This window comes from Hyperolius riggenbachi, chromosome 3 (assembly GCF_040937935.1).
Source record: "Hyperolius riggenbachi isolate aHypRig1 chromosome 3, aHypRig1.pri, whole genome shotgun sequence".
NCBI classification, from domain to species: Eukaryota; Metazoa; Chordata; class Amphibia; order Anura; family Hyperoliidae; genus Hyperolius; species Hyperolius riggenbachi.
The window spans coordinates 67128494-67148408 of record NC_090648.1 but is presented as its reverse complement, the minus strand read 5'-3'; the positions used below and the strand labels follow the sequence as shown (position 1 = coordinate 67148408).

General features: G+C 45.2%; 1 protein-coding gene across 1 annotated transcript in view; it reads right to left on the bottom strand.

Moving 5' to 3' along the window:
* Positions 1-832: 832 nt before the first annotated feature.
* The window catches only part of FARSA (phenylalanyl-tRNA synthetase subunit alpha), a 45916-nt gene continuing 26833 nt past the window's right edge, over positions 833-19915 (bottom strand). The window contains exons 12-13 of the mRNA XM_068274302.1: positions 9180-9294; positions 833-1945 (exon numbers count right to left, since the gene is read on the bottom strand). Of these exons, the coding sequence (XP_068130403.1) occupies positions 1840-1945; positions 9180-9294 (221 nt within the window). The 3' untranslated portion in view covers positions 833-1839. The remainder of the gene's footprint in view (positions 1946-9179; positions 9295-19915) is intronic.

Here is a 19915-nt window from a genome sequence, read left to right as displayed (position 1 = left end):
GAATAAAAAAAAAAAAAAAAAGTAAGGGAGGAACTGAAACAGGGTCGGCTTTAGTCAGAGGGAGTCAAGATGGCAAATGCCAGGAGCAGAATTCTCTTTATTTACTATATAAAATTCACTAAAATCAAAACGTGGACAGTATAATACATCTGTTATGCAAGTAGAACTTGTAGTTATCTACTTACATATGTTTGTTTTTCTGGCATAGTATGGCTGACCCTGCTGCTTTAAAGAGAAACTGAAGCGAAAAAAAATTATGATATTATGATTTGTATGTGTAGTACAGCTAAGAAATAAAACATTACGATCAGATACATTAGTGTAATTGTTTCCAGTACAGGAAGAGTTGAGAAACTCCAGTTATCTCTATGCAAACAAGCCATTAAGCTCTCCGACTAAGTTAGTCGTGGAGAGGGCTGTTATCTGACTTATTATTTCAACTGTAAGTGAACGGTTTACTTTTCCTCTGCTAGAGGAGAGGTCATTACTTCACAGACTGCTCTGAAAGACTCATTTTGAATGCTGAGTGTTGTGTAATGTGCACATATTAGAGAATGATGCAATGTTAGAAAAAACACTATATACCTGAAAATAAAAGTATGAATAATTACTAGAAGATTAGCAGCAAATAAAATATTATCATAGTACACAACCAATTCACTATATCATATTTTTTTTCCGCTTCAGTGTCTCTTTAAGATAGAACTAGTTATGACAAGCTCTGGCTTTTACACTACAGGTACTCTTTAACATAGATGACTGGGCTAATGAATAACAATACACCAAATTACTTTGCTATAAGCCAAAACTGAAAAAACGAACTCATCACACATTGGTTTCTGAACTGTATATTTATTCCAAATAAATGCGACCAGAGAGTTTCAGTAAACTTCTGTAGATTCCTGTGTAATATTCCCTTTTGCAAAGTGGCTTAGCGAGAATCGCTATATATCAGACTAGTAGCTAAGTAGCAAAAATACTAAAAGTTCAACGGTGTTTATTTATGTAAATAAATAAAATGCTCATCACCCAGCTTCTAAAGACTGCTAAGCGATACCGACCTATCATTTAGTTATAAAAATACGGATACGTGATTGGCTGTACTCAAATGTGGTCAGTCTGCACCTCCCCCCTGTGGTAAGAGGAGGGCGGACAGCAGACAGGCTTGGGTCTCACTTAGAACATCGTTTTATATTGATACACACTGGCAACACCTGTCAGGCAATAGATAGGACAGCCTCCATATCCCCTTTCACAACTCTTCCACTTACTGTATATCGGGCAGAGATGAGGTCCTTGACTATCAGTTCTGGGTCTCTGCTGCCTTGATGTGACCACGGCCCAGAGGCATAACTGTGGTGGTGGGGGTGCAACTGCAGGGAAGCCAGAGGGGTTGGGGGGGGCGCAACTACTAACCTTCCCTTCCTCTGATACTTCAGATCAGGTGTTTATGGCTACACCTGTTATGGGTGTGAAGATCCTAATGACCACATTTGTTTTATGAGCCTTGTAAGATGGGCCCCAGGCTGTCAGGGTTACCAAGGGAAGGGATGAAAACATTGAGGAGGCACTAGCAAAGTTTTGCTGGGGGCCCCATGGTTTGTGGTTACGCCCCTGCCGCAGCCATAGTGGAACAATACTTACACAAACCTCCCAGTGCTCCAAGGAAGCAGCATTGAGACAGTGTGCAGTAATGAGCCCTCATGAAAACCCCAGTATACAAACTATAATATATTTTATAGGACTGTACAGAGCTCAGTGCACCCTCATAACACTCTTCCTTCTCATACAGACGAAAAAAACTACACAGAGTCCAAAACATCTCCAGCTTCTGCCGGATTACGAGTCCAGGCGACATATCGGACTGTCGTAGACCATCTGTAGGTTGACTTTGTGCCCGACCAGCTCTCGGATGTTGTTAATGCCGTACTTTATCATGGTTGGCCTGCAATGGAGTGGGCAAGAGAAATAAAGTGTGAGGATGGGGCCACTACATGAATTCACAAGGATTATTAATAATGTAATTGCTGATACATACAGGTGGAAAAAAAAAATCAAAAACGTGAATATCGTGCAAAAGTTCATTTATAAACGTTATGAAAAGGTGAAAATAACACAGCAGGAGTCCCTGGTATCCGGCATCAGCAGGGATCGCCGGATACATGTGCCAGCTGGCTGCTAAAGCAGCCGGCTAAATAAAGCACAAACCTCCCCCCCCCCCCCCCCCCCCCCTAAATACAGAGCCTCTAGCAATGTGCAGCAGTCTTCCTTTTGCTCCTAGTGGCTTTCTACCACACGGATTTATTTGGCTTTTAGTAAGTTAGGCTGTGCAGGTCGGTATTGTACCTGGCAGGACAGCCGATAGCAGCTGCTCACCGTTTAGCTACATTTGTGTCAACGATTGTCATGCGAAGCAGCAAAATCTGTCGTTCATCAGTTATAGGTTTCTTTTGCATAGGCTGAGCTATCCCAGAATGAGGTAATTAAAGGTGACTGGTAACATGTAAATAATTTTAGCTTTTACAAAAATTGTACATACCGCGTTTCCCTGAAAGTAAAACCTAGCTCAGATTTCAAGCAGGCTGGAAATGTAAGCCCTACCCTGAAAATAAGACCTAGTGGCAGAGAGGAGGGGACACAGCTGTGCAATAGGAAGAGTCAGCCAGGGAAGCAGTGTGTGGATGGACTCATCCCTGGACAATGTCAGCCTCGGCTATCTCTGGCCCTTCCCATCCACCAGTGTTGCTGTCACTTTCTCCCCTGCCCTCTGCAAGCCCCCCTGGTGAGTGAGATGTGCTGGCTAGTCATCTCCTATTTGCTCTAGGACAGTGGGAGGGGGTGAGAAAGAGTTGTGGTGTGTGAGGAAGGAGGAGACTGGATTTGCACTGTGTGGAGGGAGTTCCTGCCAGCACCACTTTGCTACCATAAGCTCAGCAGTTAGTATGGGGAACATTTAGGAACATTTTATACTAGGAACAGATTTCCAATAGATTTCAGTATGAAATTATTGAAAATCAATCTTATGGCTTTTTTTGCCATCAGATTTCCATTAGGTCCAATGCAAAATGATAAGCCATCTCAACAGATCGACCTAGATTTTCCAGCATGTCAGGTCGATTGAAATAGGCCACAAATCGATTAATTGGTCAATCGGTTTGCGATCAATCCCTAATCGGCTCAGTGTATGGGCACCTTTAGATAAGAGTGTGAGTCAGGGAGTAGAATTCAGAACCTCAGCAAACAGTACAGTGACTTTGCCATTGTACTCTATCATTTGTCTTTTATCAGCAAATGTGAAGTGAGATCAGATTTTGTATAAAACTCACATATTGTGCACAAATACTGCTGTTTCAGTTTTTCCAATAGCCATGTGTTGTTCCTTAATGTGTCTCTTCCAAAATAAGACATCCCCTGAAAATAAGCCCTAGCACATGTTGTGGAGCAAAAATAAATATAAGACACTGTCCTATTTTCGGGGAAACACCATGCCATCAGATCGATTTTCAATAGATTTTAGACTGAAATCTATTAGAAATCTGTTCCTAGTAAAAAAATGTTCCTAAACACATGAGATAGATCAGAAAATCTATCTGATGATCTATCTGCTGCTAATCTAACCAGTGTATGGCCACCTAAACCACTTAAGGACCGCCCCCAGCCGATGGGCGGCGGCAAAGTCCGGGCCCAAACGACCGCAATACGCCCATCGGCGGGGGTGGCTGCGGGAGTGGCTATGCGGCGCTCCGCCCACCGTTCGCTGTAACCCGCCGGCCGTTCGGAAGCGCCGGCGGGTTACTAGCACCCAGATCGCCGCTGCACGTATGTATAATAGGCTTTGTAATGTATACAAAGCCTATTATACTGGCTGCCTCCTGCCCTGGTGGTCCCAGTGTCCGAGGGACCACCAGGGCAGGCTGCAGCCACCCTAGTCTGCACCCAAGCACACTGATTTCCCCCCCCCCCCCCTGCCCCCTGATTGCCCACAGCACCCCTCAGACCCCCCCCGCCCACCCCCCAGACCACTGTTTGCACCCAGTCACCCCCCTAATCACCCATCAATCACTCCCTGTCACCATCTGTCAACGCTATTTTTTTTTTTTTTAGTCCCTAATCTGCCCCCTACTCCCTCCTGATCACCCCCACCCCTCAGATTCTCCCCAGACCCCCCCCCCCCAAACCCACCCCCCCCCCCGTGTACTGTATGCATCCATCCCCCCTGATCACCTGTCAATCACCCGTCAATCACCCGTCAATCACCCGTCAATCACCCCCTGTCACTGCTCCCCATCAATCAGCCCCTAACCTGCCCCTTGCGGGCAATCTGATCACCCACCCACACCAATAGATCGCCCGCAGATCCGACATCAGATCACCTCCCAAGTGCAGTGTTTACATCTATTCTCTCCTCTAAACACCCATTAATTACCCATCAATCACCCCCTATCACCACCTGTCACTGTTACTCATCAGATTAGACCCTAATCTGCCCCTTGCGGGCACCCAATCACCCGCCCACACGCTCAGATTGCCCTCAGACCCCCCCTTATCAATTCACCAGTGCAATATTTACATCTGTTATTCCCTGTAATAACCCACTGATCACCTGTCAATCACCTATCAATCACCCATCAATCACCCCGTCACTGCCACCCATCAATCACCCCCTGTCACTGCCACCCATCAATCAGCCCCTAACCTGCCCCTTGCGGGCAATCTGATCACCCACACCAATAGATCGCCCGCAGATCCGACATCAGATCACCTCCCAAGTGCAGTGTTTACATCTCTTCTCTCCTCTAAACACCCACTAATTACCCATCAATCACCCCCTATCACCACCTGTCACTGTTACCCATCAGATTAGACCCTAATCTGCCCCTTGCGGGCACCCAATCACCCGCCCACACGCTCAGATTGCCCTCAGACCCCCCCTTATCAATTCGCCAGTGCAATATTTACATCTGTTATTGCCTGTAATAACCCACTGATCACCTGTCAATCACCTATCAATCACCCCCTGTCACTGCCACCCATCAATCACCCCCTGTCACTGCCACCCATCAATCAGTCCCTAACCTGCCCCTTGCGGGCAATCTGATCACCCACCCACACCAATAGATCGCCCGCAGATCCGACATCAGATCACCTCCCAAGTGCAGTGTTTACATCTCTTCTCTCCTCTAAACACCCACTAATTACCCATCAATCACCCCCTATCACCACCTGTCACTGTTACCCATCAGATTAGACCCCAATCTGCCCCTTGCGGGCACCCAATCACCCGCCCACACCTCAGAACGCCCTCAGACCCCAGCCCTGATCACCTCGCTAGTGCATTGCTTGCATCTATTTCCCCCCTCTAATCACACCTTGAGACACCCATCAATCACCTCCTGTCACCCCCTAGCACACCTACCCATCAGATCAGGCCCTAATTTGCCCCATGTGGGCTCCTGATCACTTGGCCAAACCCTCAGATCCCCCCTCAGACCCCCTTCCGATCACCTCCCCAGTGCATTGATTGCATCTATTTTCCCCTCTAACCGCCCCCTGAGACACCCATCAATCACCTCCTGTCACCCCCCTAGCACTCCTATCCATCAGATCAGGCCCAAAACATCCTGTCATCTAAGAGGCCACCCTGTTTATGACCGGTTCCACAAAATTTGCCCCCTCATAGACCACCTGTCAAAATTTGCAGATGCTTATACCCCTGAACAGTCATTTTGAGAAATTTGGTTTCCAGACTACTCACAGTTTTGGGCCCGTAAAATGCCAGGGCAGTATAGGAACCCCACAAGTGACCCCATTTTAGAAAGAAGACACCCCAAGGTATTCTGTTAGGTGTATGATGAGTTCATAGAAGATTTTATTTTTTGTCAAAAGTTAGCGGAAATTGGATTTTTATTGTTTTTTTCACAAAGTGTCATTTTTCACTAACTTGTGACAAAAAATAAAATCTTCTATGAACTCACCATACCCCTAACGGAATACCTTGGGGTGTCTTCTTTCTAAAATGGGGTCACTTGTGGGGTTCCTATACTGCCCTGGCATTTTAGGGGCCCTAAACCATGAGGAGTAGTCTAGAAAACAAATGCCTCAAAATGACCTGTGAATAGGACGTTGGGCCCCTTAGCGCACCTAGGCTGCAAAAAAGTGTCACACATGTGGTATCGCCATACTCAGGAGAAGTAGTATAATGTGTTTTGGGGTGTATTTTTACACATACCCATGCTGGGTGGGAGAAATCTCTCTGTAAATGGACAATTGTGTGTAAAAAAAAAAAATCAAAAATGTGTCATTTACAGAGATATTTCTCCCACCCAGCATGGTTATATGTAAAAATACACCACAAAACACATTATACTACTTCTTCTGAGTACGGCGATACCACATGTGTGACACTTTTTTGCAGCCTAACTGTGCTAAGGGGCCCAAAGTCCAATGAGTACCTTTAGGATTTCACAGGTCATTTTGAGACATTTGGGTTCAAGACTACTCCTCACGGTTTAGGGCCCCTAAAATGCCAGGGCAGTATAGGAACCCCACAAGTGACCCCATTTTAGAAAGAAGACACCCCAAGGTATTCTGTTAGGAGTATGGTGAGTTCATAGAAGATTTTATTTTTTGTCACAAGTTAGCGGAAAATGACACTTTGTGAAACAAAAAAATTAAAATCAATTTCCGCTAACTTGTGACAAAAAAAAAAAATCTTCTATGAACTCACCATCCTCCTAACGGAATACCTTGGGATGTCTTCTTTCTAAAATGGGGTAATTTGTGGAGTTCCTATACTGTCCTGGCATTTTAGGGGCCCTAAACCGTGAGGAGTAGTCTTGAAACAAAATTTCTCAAAATGACCTGTGAAATCCTAAAGGTACTCATTGAACTTTGGGCCCCTTAGCGCAGTTAGGGTGCAAAAAAGTGCCACACATGTGGTATCGCCGTACTCAGGAGAAGTAGTATAATGTGTTTTGGGGTGTATTTTTCCACATACCCATGCTGAGTGGGAGAAATCTCTATAAATAGACAATTGTGTGTAAAAAAAATAAAACAATTGTCATTTACGGAGATATTTCTCCCACCCAGCATGGGTATGTGTAAAAATACACCCCAAAACACATTATACTACTTCTCCTGAGTACGGCAATACCACATGTGTGGCACTTTTTTGCAGCCTAACTGCGCTAAGGGGCCCAAAGTCCAATGAGCATCTTTAGGCTTTACAGGGGTGCTTACAATTAGGCACCCCCCAAAATGCCAGGACAGTGAACACACCCCACAAACGACCCCATTTTGGAAAGTAGACACTTCAAGGTATTCAGAGAGGAGCATAGTGAGTCCGTGGCAGATTTCATTTTTTTTTGTCCCAAGTTAGAAGAAATGGAAACTTTTTTTTTTGTCACAAAGTGTCATTTTCCGCTAACTTGTGACAAAAAATAAAATCTTCTATGAACTCACCATGCCTCTCACTGAATACTTTGGGATGTCTTCTTTCCAAAATGGGGTCATTTGGGGGGTATTTGTACTATCCTGGAATTTTAGCCCCTCATGAAACCTGACAGGTGCGCAGAAAAGTCAGAGATGCTTGAAAATGGGAAAATTCACTTTTGGCACCATAGTTTGTAAACGCTATAACTTTTACCCAATCCAATAAATATACACTCAATGGTTTTTTTTTTTATCAAAGACATGTAGCAGAATAACTTTCGCGCTCAAATGTATAGGAAATTTTACTTTATTTGAAAAATGTCAGCACAGCAAGTTAAAAAAGTAATTTTTTTGCCAAAATTCATGTCTTTTTTGATGAATATAATAAAAACTAAAACTCGCAGCAGCAATCAAATAGCAGCAAAAGAAAGCTGTATTAGTGACAAGAAAAGGAGGTAAAATTCCTTTAGGTGGTAGGTTGTATGACCGAGCAATAAACCGTGAAAACTGCAGTGGTCTGAATGGAGAAAAAGGCTCTGGTCCTTAAAGAGAATCTGTATTGTTAAAATCGCACAAAAGTAAACATACCAGTGCATTAGGGGACATCTCCTATTACCCTCTGTCACAATTTCGCCGCTCCCCGCCGCATTAAAAGTGGTTAATAACAGTTTTAAAAAGTTTGTTTATAAACAAACAAAATGGCCACCAAAACAGGAAGTAGGTTGATGTACAACATGTCCACACATAGAAAATACATCCATACACAAGCAGGCTGTATACAGCCTTCCTTTTGAATCTCAAGAGATCATTTGTGTGTTTCTTTCCCCCTGTTCTCATGCACTGAAGTTTCAGGCTGCTCTTTTCTTCCTGCAAACAGCTTTGCTCTTGTCTGAATTTCCTCAGTATGTGAAAGCCCAGCCAGCTCAGAGGACGATTTATCCAGCTTGTAAAAGATAAGAGAGAAGATGCCCTAATCTAAATAATACACAGGCAGTGTGCAGAGAGGGGCCTGGAAGTCCCCCTTCATAGCAGAACCACAACACTGAAGAACTTGGCAGCCTTCCAGACACAGGCTGACAAGTCTGACAGGGGAAAGATACATTGATTTATTACAGAGACTGTGATAGCAGAAAGTGCTGCAGTAAGCCAGAACACATTAGAATAGCTTTTGGAACTTGTAGGATGATAAAAAACAGGATGCAATTTTTGTTACGGAGTCTCTTTAAGGGGCGAAAAGACTGTGGTCCTCAAGTGGTTAAGAGCCACGGCAGTTTCCAATTTGGTCGCGACTCCCATTAAGCTGCGAAGACGCAGCCCGAATCGCCAAGCCATTCAGCTGCGTGCAGAAATCCACAGCATGCTGTCCATATTCACACAGCAGTGCAACCTGATTGGTCTAATACTTCCAAAGTCTTCTTACTGGCCTGGGATTACCACAGTAACCGAATTTCCAATTATAAACTCCGAAATCGGAATTCTGTGGAAATTGTCTGGCCATTACCATCACTAATGGAAGGAAAGCTGCTAAACAATTCCATCAGATTATTGGAATCAATCCGAAAAAAACAGATTCCATTAATCTGATTGAATTAGATAGCCGCTTTCTTTCTGTTACTGGGCCCAAGTGATCATTGCTGATTGATATTTTACAATTAAATGAGACAATCCAGAGAACTGTATCGTTATTGGCCACCTTTACACAAGCCTGGGGTATTACAGCAGTGATCTGCATGAAGGTACAAGCTCACCTCTCCAGGGACAGCCCCCACGCAATGACAGACACGCCTTCAGGAAGACCCATTGGCAGCAGCATCTCCGGACGGAAGACTCCAGAATTACCCACTTCCACCCACTTCTTCAGACCTGTGAACAGAACAGATGCAATCAGAGTCAGACTTTGTTCAATTCAGAAATCTAAGTAAGGCCTGGGACCCACCTGCAGCGTTTTGCACAGCCTTTGCGTTTTGAAAAACGCTCTCATTCACTTGAAACCCGCCGCAAAGCCAAGATTAGCGGTAATGAAGTTACATTTTGGCATCTGAGGCTACCGCCAAAAAAAGCAAGTGCAGAGGGGCTACCCACTAAGCAAATTACTGCTATAAATGGCAGGTGCTTCATTACATCTATTTATAGCCACAATTTGCGTAGCGGGTAGCCCCAGTGCCAGCTTTTTTCCTGGTGGCCTCAGATGCCAAAATGTAACTATTTGCAACCCCAGGTGCAAATCATTGCTTTGCGGGCCCAAATTTCCCTACATTGTCACTAATCGCTGCTTTTCCCATTATTACTAATGATGGCGTACTTTTTTCCAGGTCAGCAAAACAAATTCAATTTTTTTCCCTAGAACAGTGATGTGCAAACTTGGCTCTTTAGCTGTTAAGGAACTACAAGTACCACAATGCATTGCAGGCGTCTGACAGCCACAGTCACGATTCATAAAGGCAAATGCATTGTGGGACTTGTAGTTCCTTAACAGCTGGAGAGACAAGTTTGCACATCACTGCCCTAGAACATACCTACATGTTACAGGACCCCTTTATGCTTAATCACTTTAGGTAACTGCCCAGGAAGTAGTGTACAGCTTGAGATTTACACGCTGGCAGCTTCCATTAGACAGATATTCAATCAGCTTGATAACAGATTCCCTCAGAAACACACAAATCACCTCTGTGTTTTCAGGTTTTTTCTCCGTCCAAAATCCCTCATTGCTGTTGTCACTGAAGAACTTTAATCTACAGTAAGGACCTCGATCAGGAAGCAGTTTAATCTTCCCTCCTTTGAGACGCAGTCACCTCCATGCTGCGGTGTGTGTTCGGGGAGGAGGGAGGAGCCCCGGCTTCTGTTAGCTATTGTAAGCTGATTTGTATTATGCAACTGCTTCTAATCCTGCAGTAAGCAGAGAGGGGAGCCAGAATAGAGGATGCTGCCCAGAGGGAGGATAATGAAAGAGCACATCTGTGTTATTGGACAAATATGGGGATTATAAGGCCTAATGTCAGTTATATAATCAACACCTAAAAATGCTTTAATGGGAAACGCATAATGAGGCCTGATTATTTTATCTCAGATCATGAAGCAAGTTCCCTTGTGCTACTGCCATAATCAGGGGCGTAGCTAGAAATCACTGGGCACCCCTGCAAAACTTTGGAGGGGGGGGGGAGGGCTAATGGTAACCGAAGGTGAGGGAGGGGAGGAGTCAGGCCCCTCTTCCCACTGCTGTTTGTGCCTGCTGCTCCCCCTTCCTGCGCTGCGCCCCCATCCGGCCCCTAAAAATGGTATTGAAGAGCCCCAGAGCCAGCCCCCCCAGGCTTTCCCCCTAAGGGCCTCCCTGCGGCTGCATCCCTTGCAGGGGCCAAGGTTACGCCACTGTTTCCATTAAAGTACATGGAAAGCGTGAAAAAAAAAATCTAAAGGTGCCCATACACTCGTCAGATTGGCAGCAGATAGATAAGAAATGCATCTGATGCGTTTTTAGAAATTTTTTTACCAGGATAGAATACCAATAGATTTCAGTTTGAAATCTATTGAAATTCGATCTGATGGCATTTTTTTGCCATCAGATTTCCATTAAGGCCAATGCAAACTGATAAGCAATCTCATCAGATCGACCTAAATTTTCCACCCTGCCAGTTCGATGGAAATCCATCGAAATCCATCGAAATCGATCGAAATCGGCCATCGATCGGTCGATTGGCCAACCGATTTGCAATCGATGGATCGATCGATCGGTCGGCCAGAAAATCGGCTGAGTGTATGGGCCCCTTAACAGATACAGTACTTACCCTAAGGCAGTGATAGGCAAATCTGGCTCTTCAGCTGTTGAGGAACTACAAGTCCCACAATGCATTTACCTTTATGCATCATGACTGTGGCTGTCACTCTTGCAATGCATTGTGGGACTTGTAGTTCCTTAACAGCTCGAGAGCCAAGTTTGCCTATCACTGCCCTAAGGAGAGGGAAGGCTCAGTCCTATAGAGCCTTCCCCGCTCCTCTCCTGGTCCCCGTTCCAGCGCCGGCTCCCCCGGTAGCAGCAGTCGACTGATCAGACAAATACTGCTCTATGCAGTTGCAGAAGGCTTCAGAAGCCCGAGTGCTCCCGAAGGCGGCCACTACATACGGCGCCTGCACTCTCACGCATGCGCAGCGCATATCCGCCTATCTTTGGGAGCACTCTGGTTCCTGAAGCATCCCGCAGCGAGGGATTCAAACAGAGGAGCCAGCGGGGCCTGTGAGAGGAATGGGGAGGCTCCATAGGACCCAGAGCCTTCCCTCATCTTAATATGGAGAAGAAACTTGCATCTTTTTTTTGGGAGGGCCTTCCCACTAACGTTAAAACCTGGTACAAGCATCCAATTTTGATTGGCCAATTTTACCACTTTGATGTAGGGTATGAGAGCTTACCTACACAATCTGTTCATAGTATTCACAGTCTGTTGACCCTCATACTACACGGAGGTGGTAAGATCGGTCAATCAAAAGTGGATGTGTATATGTACCCCAAGCCCCATTCACTCAAACTTTTTATAAGCTCACCTCTTCCCTCCCCCTTCTTCTGGTGGTATAAAAGCTGAATAAAGTGTCATATATTTGACATCATCATAGTCCTTACTGTTCCACGAGTTGCAAAATGAGGAAGAGGAGGCGTGCTCAAGTTACCATTTGCCTCTCTTCCCAACCCAATCAGGACTTGGGAGAAGGGTGTGGCCCTGCTGCTAGTTAACGAGGAACTCCAGTGAAAATAATGTAATAAAAAAGTGCTTCATTTTTACAATAAATATGTATAAATGATTTAGTCAGTGTTTGCCCATTGTAAAATCTTTCCTCTTCCTGATTTACACTCTGATATTTATCATATGGTGACATTTTTAATGCTGGCAGGTGATGGCAGTGGAAGGAGATGCTGCTTGTTTTTTGGCAGTTGGACCCAGCTGTAAACATTTTTTTCCCACAATGCAATGAGGTTCACAGAAAGGAAACTGTCAGGACCATGGTCCTAACATCCCACTGTAGGAGGGGTTTCACCACAATATCAGCCATACAGAGCCCTCTGATGATCTATTTGAGAAAAGCTAAAGATTTCTCATGGGAAAGGGGGGTAACAGCTACTGATTGGCATGAAGATCAATTCTTGGTTACGGTATCTCTTTAATCACTTGGAGGAAAGGAAAGGAGAGACCGCTGCACTCACGTGTATAACCAAAAGGGAGCAGGGAAATCAAATGCCAAAGTCCACATGCAACCAGAAAAATCCCGCTGCACCAATTGGTTGGGTGAAATAGAAAATCCTTTTATTGCTCTTTATTCCATCATCAGTGTTACAATAAAAAAGCTCACGCGTATCGGAGCGTAAGATAGCTCCTTAATCATAGCTTACAAACAAAAGTATGTTCACAGGTTATATAGTGCATCAGGTCACACCCCTTGGGGGTGTGGACCCCAGACTTAAAGGTATATACAACACAGTGCTGCTAAAAAGGTGGTATATATCACCATAATGCATATATAAGATCCCTATTTAAAAACTTATACATACAGCATGACATCATAGCAACCTAACATGATAACTACCCAGTATTCATAGTATCTAGCATTATTTTATATGTTGGATGATACCTAACATTATTTATCATAAAATGTGTTTAAATCTAATCTGGAGTTTAATCCTAAAGGGGAACGTGTCCCCAATTTCCAGATCCAGAAAGCTTCTCGCCTTAGAAGTCTCCTATAAATGTCTCCCCACCTCAAGGAATGTGACACCCGCTCTATACCATGGAACCTGAAACCCGACATGTTGCCTGAATGGACATGGAAAAAATGTCTGGAAACGCTCGAGGCACGGGTAATATTCGCAGCGTTCCTGAGACACCTTCCAGCCCCATGATAGTGTTCGGAAATTCTCTGGCGGAGGGGACGGGTAGTACAACCCACATATTGCATCCCACACTCCACACAAATAACCAGATATACAGCATTATGAGTATGACAATTGATATACTGTCTAATGTCATAGCTGGTATGTCTGGAGAGTGAGAGAACCTCCCGTGTTTGTTCGTGAACATCGCAGTACCTACATGTGCTATAGCCACATCTGTAAGAGCCTAAATATCTCAGCCAAGTGGGTCTAGGTCTGTCGGCACTATGAAACAAGCTAGGGGAGAGTCTAGCGCCCAAAGTAGGAGCGCGTCGAGAGGAAAAGCCACAACCCTCCGCCAATACGGCTTGCAATTTAGGATCTGAGTGAAGGACAGGCAAGTATTTTTTAATAGTTTTAACGATCTGGGCATATTCCAGACTGTATGAAGTGACAAAGTTTATACCTTTATTAAATTGTCTGTTCCCACAACCAGATCCAGGAGTTAATAGATCAGCTCTAGTTTTATGTAAAACCCGATCTCTAGCCTCCGAGATTAGATCATCTTGATATCCTCGATCTCTAAGTCTGGTTTGTACCAGATCCAATTCTTGTTTAATTTTTGTCATGCTGTATGTATTTGTTTTTAAATAGGGATCTTATATATGCATTATGGTGATATATACCACCTTTTTAGCAGCACTGTGTTGTATATACCTTTAAGTCTGGGGTCCACACCCCCAGGGGTGTGACCTGATGCACTATATAACCTGTGAACATACTTTTGTTTGTAAGCTATGAATAAGGAGCTATCTTACGCTCCGATACGCGTGAGCTTTTTTATTGTAACACTGATGATGGATTAAAGAGCAATAAAAGGATTTTCTATTTCACCCACCCAATTGGTGCAGCAGGATTTTTCTGGTTGCATGTGGACTTTGGCATTTGATTTCCCTGCTCCCTTTTGGTTATACACGTGAGTGCAGCGGTCTCTCCTTTCCTTTCCTCCAAGTATTTGTATGGCCAGCTGGGACCTGCTCCTACGTGTATGGGTGTAACCTTCACACCATCTTTTGTGACTATATGCTCCACATCAGTTGTTGCCAGCATTTGACATCATTGCAACCTTTTCTGGCCCTCCCTGTGAGTGCTGTCGATATGTATATTTTATAGACAGCACACTGATGATATCGGAGGCAGCCTTCACATCCCACATACCTGTGACTGTGTGTGTTCCTTTTCCTTTGGAGCTGTGGACCAAGTTTGGGAGTTGGAATGGAGGCTCGTTCCCTGCGAAGCCGTGTTGCACCCCCTCCCGCTGAGAACAGAGGATTAGGACGCATAGGCTCACAGCCAGCTACAGCGGGGAAACAGGCTACAACAAAATGGCCGCCGCTACAGGACACCACGCCAACAGCGGATGCGCCCAGACAAAGCGGAAGTGATGTCATTGCCCATAACCAGGAACCAACTCAGCTGGCGTCCCTCCCCTCCCACACTCCGCAGGCACTACGGACGGAATCCGATCTACACTTACAAGAGCGGTGGGAGCGGGCAGATGTCCCCCACCAACTGCTGCTATCATCAACAGATGCCAATATACAACATGAGGAGCGGGGGGAGCGGACAGGCGCTGTCCATAAACAGATGAATACATCTGGAGCCACACTGCTTGCTGTAGCAGAAAACCTGAAACTATGTCTCACCAAAGGATCCAATCAAGCCTCTACTGATGTGAGTAATCTTCCTTATTCTACTTTACGTGTTAAAGGGAATTTACAGGACTGGATAAAGAAGGGGGCTATCCCTAAATCCTCTCATGTTCAGGAACTTATTAGGGGCTTCACAGCTGCCAATGAGGAACATTGTAAAAGCAATAACAGCTCCATGAATTCCTCTATACAGGACAATTTGCAGGTTCATGAAATACACAATACAGAAGCCCTTAAAGACAGCTCTATTTTCCCTGGGCAGGATCCTGCAAATAATAGATCTTCCCCAGATCCCGTTCCAGCTGTACAGGATGCTGATTCAGTTGGTTTAGATATAGCGGAACCGGAATCTGACTTTGCATTGGACATTTTAGGCGAACTTCTAATGTACCCCGATAAGATTGATAAATACATGTCTGTTTTTTCTAAACAACCAGGAATGTATAACATTGATCCTGCTATGAATTTACAATCTTCCTTTTCAGGCTTGGAGGGTCTATTAGATAAAGAGACGCGTTTGTGGTGGGATATCACTACCCTGAAACACTATGTGGCAGAGGGAATGATCCCCAGGGGGTTACGCATTAATAAAATTCCTACAACCATTTATTCGAATCAGTTTGTGATCGAATGGAACCAGGTGTTAACCGATTGTTCCATTCGTCTCATGAAGCTGATCATAGTGTATGAGGAAAAAAAATTAGCAGACATCAAAGTTCAAATCCTGGACACCAGAAGAGAACTGAATAAGTTCTCTTCATTTGAACATTTTGATGAACTCATGAGTAAAATGAAAGAAAACGTTTCCATACTAGAAAATCTAATCATGAACACCAAACGTGTCAAATTTCTTAGGGATTCTGGGGATTACAGTAATAATGTCGTATATGAATGGGGCAGGTGGGAAACAGTACACAGGTCACCAAGATCCATTCTTCGCAGACCCAGGCACAAGAAAGTTAGCTTTAGCTCTGCAGATAGTGCAGGTTCTGCTTCTGACTCACCAGATAACAGGGAAGAAAGGGTTCAGTCCGTCTTCTCTGGCACCCCCAAACGGGGGGGGGGGGGGGACCAGCGTGGACTGACCACCCAGGAAACCCCTCCAGGTCAACCGACCTATTATCAGCGGCCAAAAAAGAACAAGTGGAGATACAGAAAGAGGGGTGGAGACGGACCAGGAGGGCAGGTCGAAAGAAACGGAAGATAACTCATTCTCTGGCCACCTCAAATGTAATTAATTTATCCAATATCGAACTCTCCCAAGCCCAAGTCTCCCTCCTCTCTAGAGGCTTATCTTATGCACACTCATACCACTTTGACCTCTTCAATACCATGTTAGATGTGAACAAATTTGTTCGCAATCTAATGGTGAGGAAACATTTTTTGGAGGCAGATGGCTTGGATGGTGTGGAGGGTGGGCCGGGGGTGTCCCCGGGGCCCCTGCCCTTTCCCGCCCCGGAGGTTAGGCAGATCCCTCCCTTTCGGGAGGCCTCTCTCATCCTCATGTTGGACCATTTGTCCAGCATGAGTGATGGCCCAGCCTCCGGGGCGGCTTTGGGCCCCGTGGCCACCTCCAATCCTCGTTTCTATCCCGTTCAGGCCAGAACTCCGATTGTTGACACCTTCCAAGATTTAGTTGAAAAGGATCTCATGTGAATTAAAGCCAACAGCGCAGCTTCCGATTTGACACGACAGGAGCGGGAAGCACTGCAGTCCCTCCAGAATAATAAAGCAATAGTCATTCGCAATGCAGACAAAGGAGCTGTGGTGGTCCTAGACTCATCTGCCTACAAAAAAGAAGCATTACGGCAACTGGAAGATACGGCCACCTATGAGGTCCTACCCAGTGACCCCACACAGCGTTTTAAAGCTGAACTTCAGCAAACGCTCCGATACGCGTGAGCTTTTTTATTGTAACACTGATGATGGATTAAAGAGCAATAAAAGGATTTTCTATTTCACCCAACCAATTGGTGCAGCGGGATTTTTCTGGTTGCACATCTCTTTAATCACCCTCCCAAACGGGGCAGGTTCTAGTGGGGCAGTTTCTTTTAGTCAGCTGATAAGGTGTAACAGAGGTGGCAACACTGAAATAAAGTCATTGGGGCTGTCTTTTACATTTATTCAGATCCTGAAGGGGAAGGTGAAGGAGGCAGCAAGCTCATACCAGATCTTTCATGCAAAACTCTGCTATGGCCTTTGGATTAGTCCAGGTGGAGAAAATAAGACACAAAGCTGCCTTCGGAGGTTCCATTGTGTTCGTTGCTTGTCCCGATATTGCGCACCACTGCCGTTGCGCACCCATATCTTGCAGCATGTCCGACCAATACATCCGACCAGTTTCGGGACGAAATTGGTAGCATTGTCGATCCAACATACTCTTGGCGGCACAGAGTTTCATCCAATTCAATTATAATAAATCAAAAAGATGGTCGATCGGCCGCTAAGTCGATTGATGTGTGGCCACCTTAAGACCGTATACTAAACAGCATTCTTGTTACATCGAGGAGCAGTGTCTCATTTCACGCATCGCACAAACTAACACACATTTCCTTGAAAGTATTGCCGCATTCATGTGGTGAACATGTAGTGTGCTTACATAACTAATGACCATCTGCTGGAAGGGTGACCAAAAGCCAGGCAGATGTTACGTGATAAGCCACACTAAATTCATTCTAGCAGTTCTTCAAGAAAACAGATGTCCGCACACCGAGCACATCCCAAAAACTCAGTGATGAAAAAGAAAATCTCTTTCCGCTCTATAGTGAAGGCAGCGCGGCGCACACATGAAACGGCAGGTGACAGCCAGGGATTTTCTTTTTTCATCATATGAGCTTTTAACACCAATAGCAGTGGTTTGAGGACATAATCAGTGTGCGGACATCTGTCTTGTTGAACAGCTGATTGCTTGCCCTCTGCTTGAAGTTCAGCTCTGGTGTTGCAAGCGTTACCTAACCAGCGTTTGGATCAGAGCTGTGGATTTGGTACAAAAATAATTTGACTCCTCAGTTTATTGAAACCACCGACTCAGACTCCAGGTACCCAAAATTTCTCTGACTCCACAGCCTTGGTTTGGATGCCAGCTTGGGGTGGAGCTCAATCCTGGTGGCCACTCTTCAGCATTAGGACCGACAACAAGCACACACGGCATTTGGCCCCTTTTACACTAGCAGGATAAACCTGCATTGTGTTACCCCATTTTGCTGCAAGGAGCAGAAAAAACAATTAAAGTCTATGGAGACTTTCACACTTATTGCAGTCTCTTGCAGGGCACTGGAAGCAACCGATCTGACGCAAGGGCAGCAGCGCGTTACCGCAAGCACCGAGCTTAACACATGGTGTTTGGGGTAATGGTTGTCTATGGGCAATGCACGTGGTGTAAATGACGGAGCACAGTACATTATGGTGCATATGGGCAGACTGACGGGAATCCAAGTGACATAACAGAGGGGGGCGGAGCACTCTGCCACAGGGTCATAGGATTGTCATTTGTTGTGGTGGGACGCAGAAGGAGCATTGCATCCAACCGCAAATAATAGGCATAAAGCCGGCCTGATTTTAGCCCCACAGTAAAGAGACCCGGACTCTGGTTCCCTCTCTGTCTGGTCCCCCGTTGCCGCCTGCGGTCCCTCCAGCTGATCAGGGCTGCGCTCCTCGTCTGGCACAAGTGTTGGCAGTGTTGCACCGGAGCAAGCACAGCAGCACGGAAACAGCTCTAGCTTACTGCTCAGGCACGGCTGCACTCTTGCTTGAAAATGAGCGCAGTCCCGATTAGGTTACAGATAAGCCCTTGTCAGTGATCTCTGGAGGGGCCGCGAGTGGCAAAAGGGGATCGGAGGATGCTGTGGGAAGCTTCATTAGGATCCAGATTTCAGAATCCGGATTCTTAAGTATGTGAATTCGTACCTGAGCTTCGGCTTAGGTACACTTTGCAATGCAGAGCTGTCACTCTGAAGGTGCGTACGCACGCACGCACGGACAGGCGCGCACACACGGACAGACGGACACACATGCGCGCACACGCACACACACTTTATGATGACAGGAGGGAAGTCTGTTCTGCAAGCAACACTGCAGGAAAATAGGCGCTGAATAGATGTCAAAAATATTGCATTCTTTTTCCTTATTTTTTTATGATTTTTGCTTTGTCTTTTTTTTCCCAAGATGTTAGAATACCAGTAGTAGAGAGACAGGGCCTTATGATTAAGGAGCCATGCAGTAGCTCCGATACGCGTGCGCTTGTACCTGTGTATCTTACGATGTTTTAATAAAGACTTGGATTTTTACTCTGCCATCTGGTGTAGCGGGATATCCTTCCTTGGAATCATGTTATAATACCATTATTGAAATCCTGTATGACCGATTTATGTCATGGTGTGAAAATAGCCGGCCAGATTGTTAATGATTACTATAATACAAAGCATCTCTAGAAGTGATCATTACCAACACAAGACCAATAATAAGCTAATACTGCAGTTGAGAGAGGGCCCCTTGGGGCCCCTCTGGCCCAAAGGCCCCAGTGCGGTCACAACCTCTGCACCCCCTATTGCTACATCACTGCTGGTAGCTAGATAAGAGAAAAAGGTGTGGGGGAAAAAAATGAATGGAAAAATGGATGCCAGCAACACAAGAAAAAAAAACACAACATGCAGGACTTTTTAAAATCACATCAAAATTGCGATCTCCTGTAGCGTAAAAGAGCCCACACACACATGACCTAATGGCAGGTTTAGCTACCCGATAAAGGGCCTCCATTAATAAAGCATTCCGGTACCGTTTATCTTGAAACCCCTACCCAAATAAAATCTATATTAAAATAACCCTTCACATGCATAAGTGGAACTAATCAAAAATGGTGTTTAAGAGGCCCTGTAGTGACATACAGTAGAATGCAGTCAAATATTCTAGACTCACTTTTACA